This window comes from Lineus longissimus, chromosome 7, assembly GCF_910592395.1.
Source record: "Lineus longissimus chromosome 7, tnLinLong1.2, whole genome shotgun sequence".
NCBI classification, from domain to species: Eukaryota; Metazoa; Nemertea; class Pilidiophora; order Heteronemertea; family Lineidae; genus Lineus; species Lineus longissimus.
Genome location: NC_088314.1, coordinates 2,477,408 through 2,492,863, shown reverse-complemented (window position 1 = coordinate 2,492,863; position 15,456 = coordinate 2,477,408). Strand labels below are relative to the sequence as shown.

At 41.0% G+C, this 15,456-nt stretch overlaps 1 protein-coding gene across 4 annotated transcripts in view; it reads right to left on the bottom strand.

Moving 5' to 3' along the window:
• Positions 1–15,456, bottom strand: part of LOC135490733 (uncharacterized) — a 146,719-nt gene that overhangs the window by 19,427 nt on the left and 111,836 nt on the right. For all 4 annotated transcript variants that reach the window (XM_064776146.1, XM_064776149.1, XM_064776147.1 and 1 more), the window contains one exon: positions 6,234–6,836. In XM_064776146.1, the coding sequence (XP_064632216.1) occupies positions 6,234–6,836 (603 nt within the window). The remainder of the gene's footprint in view (positions 1–6,233; positions 6,837–15,456) is intronic.

Sequence of the window (15,456 nt, the reverse complement as noted above, 5' to 3'; positions counted from 1 at the left end):
GGCTATTGGTCTCAAATCAATGCTACTCCAATCTCTCGGGAAATGGCCTCATTAAGAACTTAGTACATAAGATATTTGAAAAATATGATATAGAGTCACTTTGATGATGTTTATCGATTAAAAAATGATGCCACACTAAAAGCTTTTCATCGCTATGGAGGCGAAGGTTTGTGCGAGTTCTTGTTTTCTTGTTACAATGATAACCGCCTGGACCATGCTTTTCAAAACTGTGTATCGAATGTCTACTAGATAGACAACATCCTGAACAAGTGATTTTCAAGAAAAATAGTCTCTCTGGCGTCTTGAAAGGATAACAAACTGGCATTTTTCTGATAATTTTTTTTTCTCGGCAGACTCCCTTATTGGCCATCACCAACACATCCCCAGACATAAATCGGTATCGGGGAAAAAAACTGATGAAAGTAGCCACGATTGGACTCAGCTGGTCCCCGGAGGGGTGTATTCATATGCACGCATTTTTTCCCAACCACAAGAACATGTCTTTCCTGTCCATTTATTTGTAATGTGTCCTTCGTCGACTTTTTTATTGGTGCTCATTGACGATCTATTATCGGTCCTCGTCGTATGATATGACAACTAATCGAATTGGAAAAGAAATTGCTCAGTTTTTACCTTGCCTCAGCAGTGGCATATAGTTGACATCGGGACCTTCAGCTGTCGGGATACAGTCCCGCAAATGAAATGGACGTGTGAAGTACAATGCAACTTGGTCACAAACCCCATCAAAGTAATCCACTTATACTGATACGAACACCAAAGGAAAGTTTCCAATTCGATCTATCTCGTAGCGGTGCGGTCAGTTAAGTCTTTCTCTGAAGGAACGTAGATGAGACACCGACGATGAAACACCAACGACGATAAATCGGAATGGGACGTCCAAGAGCAGCTCGTTACTTTTAACAACGATAACTACTATCAAGAGGAAAAGTGGAAGGAGAGAAGCATCGCACATGATAGCTTTTCAAAGTCTATAGACAACAATCCGTCACCAGCAAAGGCAAAGTGCAAGTTTATTGAAACTACATCAACGAAGGAATAGATTGGCCACTTTTGGTTCGTGATTGAGGCCACCCGTAATGCGATGCATTAATTGCAGATGGTAGCTAGCGGTCCGGTTGTGCTCGGCCATCGTCCTATCTCATCCAGCTTTACAGAGGTTTCTAACAGGTCACCAACCCTCGCTTTGAATTAGCAAACGATCATTTAGATCTGAAGCATAATCCTCAGTTAAGACGCAATATCCTGTCCACCAGCATGCTGGTCCATGGCGCTAAGCCAAGGACAAACAAAAATGTCCGGAGCTGATTACTCGGAGCTTGCTCGTTTCAGTTGTTGTCCATACCACTTGGCATTGTTCAGACTTTTTTATTTATCAAACCGTGTCTAGTACTCATCAACTGTTATCAGCTGCGTTTGTCAGCCAATATCCTCACCTAGCTCTACATTTTATCAATCAAACAAATAAATGATCATGCTGGGGATAATGATGCAGACACGTAGTATAACTCTCATATTACCGATTACTCGAACCGGTGATCCTTTCAAGGAGGGTCTACCGCGCTACGACTGAGCCATGGGGTGTGTCCAGCGATGGACGAGAGCCTTTCATCCATCCTTTTATTGTTCAATTTGGAATCTCTACCGAGTTTCAGTAGAAATTTCCAAATCAACAACATGTGATACAAGGCCGATATCCTGGTGACCCCCAGCGACGAAGGCCAGAGAACGGCATAGAGCCTTGGCTATGGTTCACATCTGAAGGTTAAAGCACTTGGCTCGTTATCATCATTAATGACAACACCCAAAATGGGTTCTCTGAGTAGAGCCTGGAGCAGCTAAGGTGATTAGTGTTAAATAATGAATTTCTTCTGCTAATGGCTCGCTGTCTAATGTGCATGTTGTCGGAATCCGTTCAATCTTTGTACTTTCGTATTTTCGTCGACATTAGAGTATCTTTTATGTCTGTTTTTGTCCTCAAGGGGGCAATCATTCTTTAAAAAGAGAACTAACTGAATCAGCCTTACGGGTGACAGAAGTTGGAAGAAAGTATTCAGATCTTCTATCAGGCAGCTCCGGAAAATCAGAAAATTTTGTTTCACCTTCTAACCATCGCAGCGCTGTTTCAAAGCCGTCAAATGAGTAGTGTCGAGAAAGTACGTGATGTTGCGCAATGAAATAAAAACGCAGATGGTCATCTTGAAGCTCTTGCAAAACCTATTTTCTGTCATGTTTGTGTGCGACCTAAAAATATGGTAATCTTTATGGGACATCAAGGTGTTTCATCAGATCATCAGCGTAGCTAACACATATATGTATGACTTTTTAAATGATGTGATTTGATAAGCTGTTTGAAGCATTTCGAGCACGCTACTTTGCAGCATTAACGGCTTTGCATCAGAAATGAATTACTTTTTCATATCTAAGGTTAAGCGTGTTTTCTTAAACAAACAATAAAACTGACATAGCTCTTCCAATAAGCCAAAGGAGTCACCCACCAATATAATCTCGGCGAAAAAAAGGTTCAAAAGAAATTGAAAATATCCGCATATATAATATTTGACCGATTTCACCGGCGGGCCATTTTCGTGAATTGAAGAGAGTCTTTATCCTCTACATCTATTGATCCACCAGTGTCTGAAAATTATTTCATCAATTTCAATTCCGCTCAAATCAATCTATCAGCGGCAGGAAAAGTGATACATCTGGCGATAAGTAATTCATACGATGTAGCATCTTGTGATAAACATTTCATAAGATGACATATCTTCTTGAGAAATAATAAAACTGCCATAAATAACCAAACCTAAAACAAGCCAGAAGGAAGAATTTCCAATTTACGCTCTGATATGATCTTTATAATAAACTTCGGAATTTCATCCATCAAATATTTAATACTTCTGATAGTAATCAAGCGTGTGAAACAGACTTAATGGTAATAGCAATAGTAAATGGTACTCGCTGGACCATTCAGTCAAAGTTGGAAAATATTTTAGATGTTGGATAAAAACTTCCAATAACACGCCTTTGACGCTGATATTAATTTACCGAAGGCAATGAATTTTTCTGGTTGATATCTCCCCTTCCGTTTCAGAAGTCACGCAACGGCAACAATCTGCATTAATTCTGAAGTCGAACTTCCGAAAATACGTTTCATTTACTTTACTGTGGTTTTATTCTGAAACTTGTCCCAGAGTTAATGAGAATGTGCATCATCAATTTGTAACAACTTCTAGTTCGACGAAATGCGGTACGAACTACGCTTTCAGCAGATTTCAATGTTTCTTGGCGACTATTTCGATGTGGTTTCGTATCAACGGTTGCAAATCTCGCACACAAGGCTTTCGGCAGAGCGTGATACGAACAAATTCAACGCAAACAAGAAGACCAGTCAGAAATGCACCATCTTCATTTACATGCGACTCTACACACCGACCTTTCACCAAGTCGACGCGTACGATTGACTCTGACACCCCAGTCCCGGTTTAATAATGGAGCAGATGGAGATGACAGCTATGGAACCATAATATCCGTCCATTCATTCCTTCAACGTTAAACACCAGGCGACCATTTATCACATCATCTTGGTGGAAATTCAATATAAAAAAGGTAATTTGTACGCCCTTGGAGTAATGATCCAATTTTGATGTTGTTAGCCCCTGACTTTTATTTTGCTTTCAACCCAGATAATCTCATGACGCTTTGCGAATACGTATAAGACACTACGCAGCTTCATCTTTTCTGATTACCTAAACACCTTTGATAAGACCATTCTTCCGCGCAGAGTAGCTGTTTACATTTACCGAAGCATCCAAAAGGCAGCCATTTACGACAAAAGCTGTCGGCCTCCAAAATTATAACAGAGGCTAAACGGCAGTTGATTTACAAGAAATTGTATTTTTTTAAATTGCCAATTTCATATTAGACAACTCATACAATCGCATTCCTGCCATACTGTATGATTAGAAAACAATATTTCTGACGATATGCTGAAAATCGCATTGAGTTTGGTGCTTTAGTTTACGAGATATCGAATGATAATCGAGCTCGTCTGTACATGGTAGCAGAGCGTAGTTACCGATCCCCTTGTTATTAGTTCAATTTTATATAACCTCTTTCAACTTCCCCCTCCCAGTCGCTGATACCAATACCAGCTCCACAACACCGACAAGTAGTTGAATGATCTAAGTAGCAAGAGGGCCATTGGACAATCTATTTATCAACTCGAGAAATCGACCCAACCTAATAGCTAAATTGAAGCCGTAACGCCCGCTTACTGAGCAGTCCCCAGGCAGTATATAACAGCAATGCAATAATCTTTCTTCTAGAAACTGCATTAAAGGATTCCGATATAATTCGGCCAATTGTCGCACAAATGACGTTTCAGAGACTTGAAAATTGAATAGGGTAGTTTTAAAGAAGCATTAGTGTCATGGAGGATTAGCTAAGATGTATCGGAGAAGAGGGAGCTACGTTTCATGGCTGTTAACTGGAAAGCAGGTTAATTCGGTTGCTCAGTGGATGGAGTGCAGTTTTATTCTACGCGGCCTGTCGATAAAAATGTAAGACCTCTTTTCAATATCACGCCAGAAACACAAGAGATTCAGAGAGATAATACTGCTGGTACATGTAGAATAACACCACTGTTGTAGACGTATGAAATTCAGCTTTAAGTTTGTTTCTCTGGCTTTGAGAACAACTAACCTTACTGAGTATCTATGATTGGATTGGGGGAGCCTGACACGGCAAATCTCTTGACACATCGTAAGGTGAAGGTGGTATGTGAGAAATGGGATGGTGACTCGGTCTCCGACAAGCGGTGCCTTGGGCTAGGTAATGTTTTGAAGTGATGGAAGCAAAAGTTGGAGGTTTTAACATGAAGAATGGGAATAGCTCGAAGGAATCGTCTTTTCATGTTAACCTCATCAATAGCAAAACATAATTATAGTTCGAACCAAAAAAATTAATAATTCTGTTTTCATGCATATGCATAATTGGCATTGTTGTTTTCCCTTTCTCTTCAGCCCGTCTTCGACTTCAGCTGCCCCAAGAATTCGCTGGGGGTAGTCTATGCACATAAGTCAACGTAATACATGTCCAAAGAAGATACTAATAGACCCATTAATGGTCCCAGTGATGAATGCCCTCGTCGCTAAATGTTTCTCTTTTGTAAAGATCTACACTCTTTTGCAATTACATCATGTCACTAATGACAGCGGCATTCTTTACATGTCTTGTTCATGAGACAGCCATCAGTTGAGTGTCTGATGGTGACGGTAATGCTTAGAACATTGCCATTGTATGTAAGTAGACTGTTTTGTGTTTTATGGTTTATGCAAATCGTTAAAAGCAGGAAGCTGAGGATATTGCAGTTTAGACGGGCAATTTGAAAGGGTTAGGAAGGCCAACGCATTTCCTCTTCTCGATGTTTCATAGATTAATACATTCATTGTCTGTTATATCCAGCTAACGAGTTGCCAGGGAGGAGTTGGTATTTTCAATGGAACCGTTTTATAAAGGAATTTGCAATATTACACCACGATGTTAAACACCGCCATGGCCGAAAACTGTCCTAGCTGCAGCTGCGGGTGTGGGCCCAACCGAGTGGTTTCCCCGAAGAAGTACAATGCGCTTGTAAAAATTCAGGTCTTTACACGAATACCATTTACCCCACCTCCCACCAAAGCAACCTCAAATGCCTAATGACTTACAATCTAATAAAGTGCACTGAATATCATCAAATTGAGTCGATTCTGATTTCATAAAATCCAATCTACATCTGTTAAGGAATGAATAGGCAGAAATGATGCTGCATTGAAAGATAATATCGCGGATAATGATGCCAATGCAAAATCTGATTTGATTTATGGTAAAATTTTTAGAGTCGAACCAGATTAGGTGCGTGATCGTTGTGCGATCAGAGTCATTTTTCTACAATATCCTCCGATTCAAAGACCAGGAGAGTTTCCCTTCCTTTCGTCCACAGCGGCAATTCTGCGGATTCGCCATTTTCCTCCAACAGGAATTCAGGACTTCCGATCAGATAGTATAGCCTCTCACTGGCCAGTGACTAAACATATTGTAACAGTAGTATCTCCAACTTCAAGACTAAGCACGAACATTTTAACACATGACCATTCCCTCGCAATGGACCTCAATATGAAACAGAGTCAGTAACATCAGACGAATCCGACCTAAACCATTACTTTACCTACCTGAAATGTCCTTTATACTAATAAGCACCGTTGTTTCATCTTGTTTTGGTGGTGACATCAGATCATGTACCAACACAGTCAGTTTTATTGCTTGCTTCCTCTTGGGTAGAGGACCAAGGAGGGAAATGTTCCCAGATTTCTCATCAATGATAAATCTTTTGGAATGTTGTGACTTTTCGATCTCAAAAGATAACATGTACTGCGGTGTATCGTGGTCAGTGGCCTGGGCACGTGTGATATAAGACCCGTACGGAGTATTCCGAAATATCGTAACAATTTGAAAATTTCTTTTGAATCTTGGTGGATAGTCATTATAAGGCGTGACCTGTATCCTAACGTATGTTAAGTTAACCTGACCGGATAGCGTTCCTATAACTGGAATTTGATATGTTGTATTGAGAGAGTTTGACATTATTCGCTTCGATTTCAGCTGACCCGAGAATTCGCCGATATAAAAATCCTCTTGGTCGACCCCGATGTAATAGGAGATTGGTTCATTCCGGCTGTCTTCGTGCATGGCCTTGACCCGCGTAATGGGTGTCTTCGCCGGCGCATGCTGGTAGATGTAGGCCTCGTAGAGATCCCTCTCAAACAAAATAGCACCTGAAATGATAGACAGGGAAATATGTAAATATATTAATACATCGTCCGACAATAAAGATGGGGAGCCTGAGGGTAGAGCGAATCATCGCATTCTATCATGTTATGATTACACTGTATATGCTGGAGATCCAGGCCAATAAAGAATGGTTATACCTTTCAAAAATTGATAACCGACACTTACCGCAATGTCAGCAAAAGTGTGCTATTGCATATCAGATACCTTTCCACAACATACCTTTCTTGTCAAACTCTTGTTAACCAATTCAAACCGCCCAGATGCTTGTATCTTTTGATCAAGATAAACAATATGCTCGACTATTAATACAACGCAATCGAAAACCTTTAAACAAGGTCAATGTTAAAAAGATCCTATTTTCCCCCGGATATAATAAGCCTTCCCACCCCTTCCCATGTTTTCAATGTTACGAGCAGTGTTTCTCACACGATGAAACCTGTTCAATAAAAAACACACGCAACTGCCTTTGGCAGCATCACAATTTTTGTTCTGGAGACGATCATAGAGCACAACATTGACCTGCTTTCTCCTTAGAATGATCTAGCAGCCGCTAACCACTTTTAAGAAACATGAAACGGCAAACCCAGATCGACAGCTAGCCAATCGAGACCATCACCTTCACAAGAGTCAATTCTCTGAATGAAAATTGAAAACTGCTGACATAGCCTCGAGACTCGGCGTAGATTACACCTCTACAAATCTATAGAAGATGTAAAGATTCCCATTGGCGTTCAATATGGTCTTTAATATGAGACTCGATTTTCAGACGTGTTCTTAATGGTTTGAAATTAGAGAGGGACGCGAGTACATTTTCTCCAACACATTGTTTAGTATCGATCCGTCAATACTTCATTGTATTTGTTCGAGTGAAGACGTACGCCAAAGGACCAACTATACAAACACAATGCATAGTTTCAAGGTTTCTAAGATTAAAATTAAGTTATAGGATGCATTTCCGAACCCAAGTGTGTAAAACTAGACCCCAGAGACAAGAAATCTTTGTATTCTTAAAAAAAAGGTTCATGCTAGATTTCGAAAGTTTCCGGCGAAGAGATAGTTTTGTTACTACCTTTACATGAACAAGAATAAGGATACGTTTCTATAAGATGTCGTTGCCGCGGTTCCATTCCCGGTCAGTTGCTTTTTATGAGTGCACAAATACTTTCACATATCAAAGTACTGTAATTGCATCCAACCCCCGAGCTTTAACCTTGACCAGGGATAAGTTTAGATTTTCTTTTTTTAGAGTTGTAAACATTTATTGCACTCTTCTAGGCGAATTGATGAATATATCTCGACCATGATCGAAGACATCATCATTTCCTCGAGGCAATTACATTTCTCATCTTATTGAAGTGTATTTGAAGGTCACACTTATTATTTGAATCAATTTCGCTTTGTGACCTGACTTGCTTGTTCACACATCCAAAGATAGATGCAATTTGACCGTTCTAGAAAAATGTGTTCAAAGGTGGGGCGCTTATTGAGACTCATAACTTCAGCTTCAATCAGAGACTGGGCGGTGTTAATGAAGCTATGACATTTAAAACGATATTCTTCGATTAATAGAACGGCTACATCTTATATCCTCAACGTGGTTTTGAGGCTTGTATTGCAAACTTTGGCCAAACGTGGTGCGGCATGCACTACCAATCCCGATATTCAATTCCATCGCGAGTTTTCAATTACTCATTGCGCTCGATCCAAGATGTTTGATCTTTGGCCCTCTTTAGTGTAACCTTCTCTCGGCGTGGTGGACGATTTAGAATTCTTTTAGGTCCCCTACCGAGCATTCTTGGCCTTCTTCCTTGCTCTTCAGAGCCTGGTCATCTGTATTCATAACAGTAGGAGCTGCCATACTCCCAAAGCCAGTTATTTCTTTGACGACTTCGTACAGTTTCAGTTTGGTAAGTCGCTGAGCCGTCGAATTTCATCTACGTTGCTGTCCATCCACTTCTGCTTGTCTTCTTTGCACTTTCCTGTACCTGATGGTTAAGGTACAATTGTAGCCCAAGTACATTTATAGCCTATAAATGCACTTGTGCACCAACGTCTACTATCAGCGAATCTACGCTGTAGGACTACAACTGTACCACTTTACCCTGTTTATCCAGCGATATCTAGAAAGGTCAGCTGTACTTGCCAATGGTGGCCATTAGAGATCATTAGAGGAAGAATGACCATATATGACTTTACAGAGGGACAAGGATATTGATAAAGAGTAGATTTGCTATGTTGACTCACTTCCAATAACCGGTCATACATGAGGTGGTTGTTTGCAGGGGAAAATTTCAAAAATAAAGCGAAGATGCATCAGTTCGGTTAGGCGGAAAGAGTGTAGAGCCACTGAGACGAAAGGTGATTTTTTAACTTATCTTTTTTATCATTGACGTACTTCCGATCTCTCTCGACAAGTTTAAAGTATTGCGTCGTAAAATCACATTTTTTCATAAGTATACAGGAGTTTCGAATTAGATAAATCAAATATATAAAGAGAAGCGAGCAGTAATGTCTGCTGCACATACTGAGTGGATGGCTTCTTGATCGAGAAGGTGAACAAGAAACAAAAGTTCTATTGCAACGTGCAATTTGGAACCATGGAAGGAAATCCCTCGGAGACGTTTACTTTCTGTCAGACTAACTCCAGCTTCAAGAATTGTTTCTTACGGTCACTCTCCCCGGGGGTGATGTCTAGTATCGACAACCACCATGACCACCCTGTCAATCAGCCCCACCAATCGTTCCATCCGAATGAGTGACCCGATGAATCAATCCATCAGGGGCCCCGGGTGGTCTGTTGTCGTTTTCGTATAGATTTCCTTGCCAATCATTGAGATAATGGTACAGCCTGCAGCTCAATTAAGGCTGCGATCTCAAGATAATGACGAAATCAGGTCTGGGTAGCCCGGACCGCTTGCGGGGAGACCGGCGCAGGAGCAATCAGATTGGAATAGTAATACCAGCCACAATAATTCTATTCCCAACAGATGTCTGGGTTCTATTTTCCTGTAAAGAAGGAAGTGTAGACATTCTTATTCCTTTTCTATCAAATGACAACTGGAGCAGGTGCTTTTACTGACCCTTGGATCTGTAACGGTTTGACAGATTCCTTCTACTTGGCATTTCTACTTTCCTTGGATAACGGAAGTGAACACATTTTTCGCCATGCGACAGGCGTTTTTCTTGACCCCTCAAACCGAAATCGCTTAATGTGAAGATTGGCTCTATTTTGAGAACAGATGTTTTCTCAGATTCGCTTAGCCCGCCAACTGCGGTAAAGTATTCCATTTCCACATGGCTCTCCTGAGCACCTGAATCAGAAACTGTAGTCGCCTTACTGTAGTAATATGGATTGGTTCAACCTCTAGCAGATGCAACATACGGCTTTTGATCGTTCGTGACAGTGATCAAATGGATTAACAATTCTTCCATTAGTCCTTTGACACTCCAAGTGGCTATTGTTCCCTTTTTACCTTGGGATTATGAAAGCGGTCGTATTGAGAAGACTTACATAGCTTCCCCTGTGTAGGCAGTCCGTCTCAACGGTGGCAATTCCAACCTTTACTTTGCGTACGCCAGAGGAACCGTTGGGTGTAGTCCAGTAGTGTCCTAAACGTGTTCGACTATTTCTCTCGCCTTTGGTTTAGTTCCCTCGACGACTTCACTTGCCCGTCCTGCATGATCCTTTATGAATATATCATCGTGATGTATCCAGTCAGCATAACACTTGTAGTAGCTGCTTTTTTACCGATGCTTTATGTCATTGATCCCGTTGTTTGTTTTTCCTCCATCGATTGCAAAGGATTGTCTTTAGAGCAGCAGCTGTGTAATCAAGGTTCGAATCAATTACCTGTAGATTTCTTTCGGTGCTACAAACTATGGATTCGTCAGAAATGATATGGATTGTAAGGAGCAAAGATCGTAAGACATATCATGGTCTCATCAGTTAGTACAATCATTATGCTGCCAATTCCTTCGGAACCTCGGCAATTGTCATTCGGGGCGATAAGTGATCAGGCTATCAGACTCCTTTCATCTGCTCTTAAGCAATGGCCGGATGTCCATTTCTAAGGCCAACGATCATGCCAAAGTATCTGGCATCAGTTAATATGGCCAACAACGATCAACCTGCAGATGGAGGAAGCTGAAGGTTGCTAATACGACCCGATTGCCACAAAAAGAACCGGCCAGTCTGCCATACCGTTTTGTTACACCAGCCTGCCTTTAACTAGTGACAGATAGCGTTGATAACCTCCCAGATGATGTATTCTAAGGCTCGAATGTACCGATGTCAAAGGCCCTTGCATTTTTGGCTACCTGGCGAATTTTTTGTTCCTTGAATTCCCGCTGGTACATCGGAAGAAATCCTGGACTCGAGCTAGAGCCCTTTGGCACGATAGCCAGCCGTTTTAACCACTGGGCTATGCGGTTTTTAAAATCTCATCTGATCCGAATGCTGATCAGAACCATCTTCTTTGAGGTGATCAGCCATTCTCTCGAATCATTCAGGCTTGGGTGCTGGTACGTGACGCGCTTCTCAATCCTTACAAACATTTTGTGCGGAACTTCGACGACCCAATGTCACTGACGAATACGTCAGCCTTTCTGCTAATGCAGGATTTAAAATACCTCTGCGATATGATTTCACCGACATTTAACTTTGTGTGCTACTAGCTGTACATACCCATCTTACAATCAAAAGACCATGTCAAGCTTATCTTGAATCGATGGGGTTGAGATGAGCTTTTTGGTACAAACAGAATGTACAATCTACTTTACAACATAACAAACATTACGAACTAATGAGACCTATTCCTCTCTCGATGTTCAATGACATTACTCAACCTGCGATATCAAATCAATATTTCACGTCAAGCCATAGCATTTTTGAAATAATTTGTCAGGTAAAGTAGTTATTTCCAGAGGTTTTGCAATTTTAAATTATTCTACCGCACGTGACTCTGAATGGTGCCATTGGCCCACGTACCTTTGAGGATGATTCAACTTCCCGAGGGGAAAAGTTCCATCCCTGAATGTAGACGATTTAATATCAAAGAAAGCAAGTATTGGTGTTACAATGCGCTTATAAAGCAACGAATTCCCTGAATCGTTTTGCGCTGATGATACATTAGTTTTTCTTTGCATCCTGTGTTGTTCCTCGAGGGCGATTATCACCACAACCTTAATAAACCTATATATTTGATGCTGTGAAGTGTGATTCAAGGGAAGGTCGGATGTTCTGATATGCCATTAAAAGAATAAAAACAGAATTTCCAGTTAACACGCTTTCCAGTTCATCCAGAGGTTGACTAGCAAGGAAAGAAACAGAAACCTGGTAACGATACGTTTTTCTGTCAACGATATTTTCCATTAATTCTTTAGAAAGATATCCAGCAACGAACAAGCCTGTCAACATCTAGAATTTGACAGCCTCAATTGTTATGAATCATTGCTTCCTATTATCTAAACTTTTATTCCATTATCTATTGCTATCGCTAGGAAGTGAATATGGCTGTTTCTGGCTTCTTTTATCATAAAGCAAACAAACAAAAACTTAACCCAGCGCCTAAACACAATATCGCGAATAAATCTTTCATAACGTTTCGAAAAATATCTTTCGCTAGCTCAAATCTCTTGCAGCAAGGAAAATCATAAACACACATTAGCTTGAGCTATTTTCGTAAGCTCATGCCATTAAAGAAACACCTTATCCTAGCAAAATATTATCAAGGGTATTCGCCAACAGCAAATTCATTGCCAAGACATTAACATTTGTGTTTGATCTGTCTTGCGTTTGTTGATTTTATTCTATTGCTAAGGCGTTTTCCTTAGACAACTCAGGCACCAGCATCAACTTAAACAAACCAGTACTAGCACATTTACGTTTACAGATTTTGATGAAGATTTCTCCAAAGCCCTTGAATCATATTTAGGTCAACATCAGGCAAACGGCAACTGGAGAGGGAGTTGATCGGATTGTATTCATCATGCCATTGCCATCTATGCTATGTCTAGCCATGAAACCCGCAACTGCCAGGGAACACCGGAAACCGCGTGGTTTTCACAGGCTTTGGATTAATTTCGGTTAAGTTCTTGGCTTGGCATTCATTGTAACTGACTTCAAGGCCTGTGGAATGCGGGAAAACCGTGTAACGGATTCAGGTTATTAGTTGTCTGCTTCGGATTTGAAATCTGTCAAATTCAACCTGAACCCCCAATAAATGAAAGATACCAACTCAAACTCATCCTGAACATCCAAATATAGAGAGATTTCAACAAATCCCTTCAAAATGACAGTCCTGTAACAGGACACTGATAATTCGGGTACAGTTGGAAGAGGTCATCCTATCTCGTCATGCAGATCAACATATCGATCTTATCATACGATCTTTGTGGCCGATTGGAACCAAACCAATTCCAGCGAATCAGGATTTCACAGGGGATGAAAGAATCAAACTATAGAATAACCATTCATCTTACAGTTCACGTCTATCGTCATGTATGCATGTAGACCAGATTTAGGATGTCTGGCAAACATTGGGCACGAATCAAAACTTTGGGGACTGGCGCGGTGGTATAACGAAAAAGCTCCGGATAAATCTACCAAATCATACCAGTATTCCATGATGATGAACAGATTTAGCTTAGGACATTATAATACATAACTGTTGAATGACAGGGGAAGGCCCAGAATCATCCCTGCAGATTTAACAGCCATAATCGTCAATAAGCCCGATAGCTTGCTCCGGTTCTGTTGCGATTACAGCGAATTTTGTGCTATAAAGGCATCATCAAGAACATTACTTATTGCAACCTGTAACGAAGTTTTAACGAAGTTTTTCATCCTTACAAACGCAAAATAGGATTCGGTCTGTGATCGTACAATGCCCGGTATTTGAAGGCGATGATTCTTCTTCCTTCCACACTAGCAGCGTTTAAGCGATCTAATGCAGACCCTAGCCTGGGGCTATGCGAGCAATCCCTTCCGAGATGCCTATGATTGCCTTCATTAGGTCTCCATACCATATCTTGATAATCATAATTGTATGACCAATAGCCCCATGTCAATCATGTCATTCATAACCAACTTCCGAACTGACCTTGCTTGCGGAAAGATAAATTGCCAAAGCGGGCTAGTAAGATAATAATCCACAACTGTCTGCCGGTAATTGCTTATTACTTAGCAGGGAAACCACTGAGGTTATGGTATACCTTCGATGAGGGATAGATAGCTGACACAATTTGTAACAGAACGCAGATTCAAAAGGTGTTCCCAAAACCACAAACCGCTGTCGTGGTGCAGGGTTACTTGCCCAAGATCTTACTTGCCACACTGGTTAATTCGTTAGTGCCCTGGGGAAGATTGCTCGTTACTGCCTACCAAAGATTGTACAAACCAATGACCCTAGGGAGCCTGGGGAGCTAGATCCAACGACACGTTAGTGGTAGCGCAGGTCAACATGACTCGGGTGTATAGCAGATGGCAAACAAAGTCTACGGAACTGGTAGCCCTAAAGTTTCCCCGAGTAGAGAATCGCTGCTTTAAAGAATGCCCAACAAAAATCCGGCACCAAATAGAGAGAGCTTAGTCAGCATCAATGACTGATCTGGGCTCAAGCGAAACTAACTTCTTTCATAACAGAATCACCAAGCGAACACCTTCGCACGTTATCTACTATAAGATGACAGCAATGGGTGAGAGCGTAAGGCTAGCTCTCATTATTGGACAAGGAAGCCATCAGAAAAAGAAACGTTACGTTGTGTGTCCTTTACGTGCATTTTTCGACAGTCATTGGCACATAATGATACACGTCAGTCTAATAGACAAATTGCTAGAAAGAATCAACTGCCATATCAGCCGTACAGTACGACTGTTTGTCGCAGTCGTTACACGTGTCAACACATTGTCCGGCACGAGTTCAAAATGGTGATACTATCGGCATTGTCATTAGCCTGAGCTGAGCGACTGACATCATCTATTGCCATTAGCTTGAGCGGTATGTCACGGTATTTGTTGTCTGAGGGCGTCAAATATGGGAGTCAGTCCTTTAAGGAAATGGCCAGTCGTTTCTTGAAGGGAATTATTGACTATTGAGGCTCAGAGATACAATGTTTATAATAGAGTGAATAAAGCTGTATACAACGGACAGCAGACGTTATAAGATAGGAGAATACAACATTCATTCTTCGCATACTTTGATGATTCGTTTGCGTCAATAGTGTACATACACCTCACAAGCGAAGACAGTTCACTTTATTGGTCGTCGAGGTGGAATATACCATTTACGCGTTGTTACAGAGGAGAATGAAGTAGCTAACTCTGCTTTGCTTCAAACTGTCTTCGATAAGTCTAATGATCAAACTGGTCATGTAATGTTGCATTGAGAGCATCATCACATCAACAATATGTACTACATGTATGTACATCTAACGTTGTTTCTTTTTTCTACCTTGTCTTTTCTGTTGACTTTGTTATTACCTCAGACAAACACACGCCTTGGCTGTTTCTTCCTGTTTAGCGCTGCCATAGCGAATAGCATAGACAGTTTCTGAAACAACAAGGTATTTGACCTGAAGATTAAGAAGACAGATAATTGGACGAAT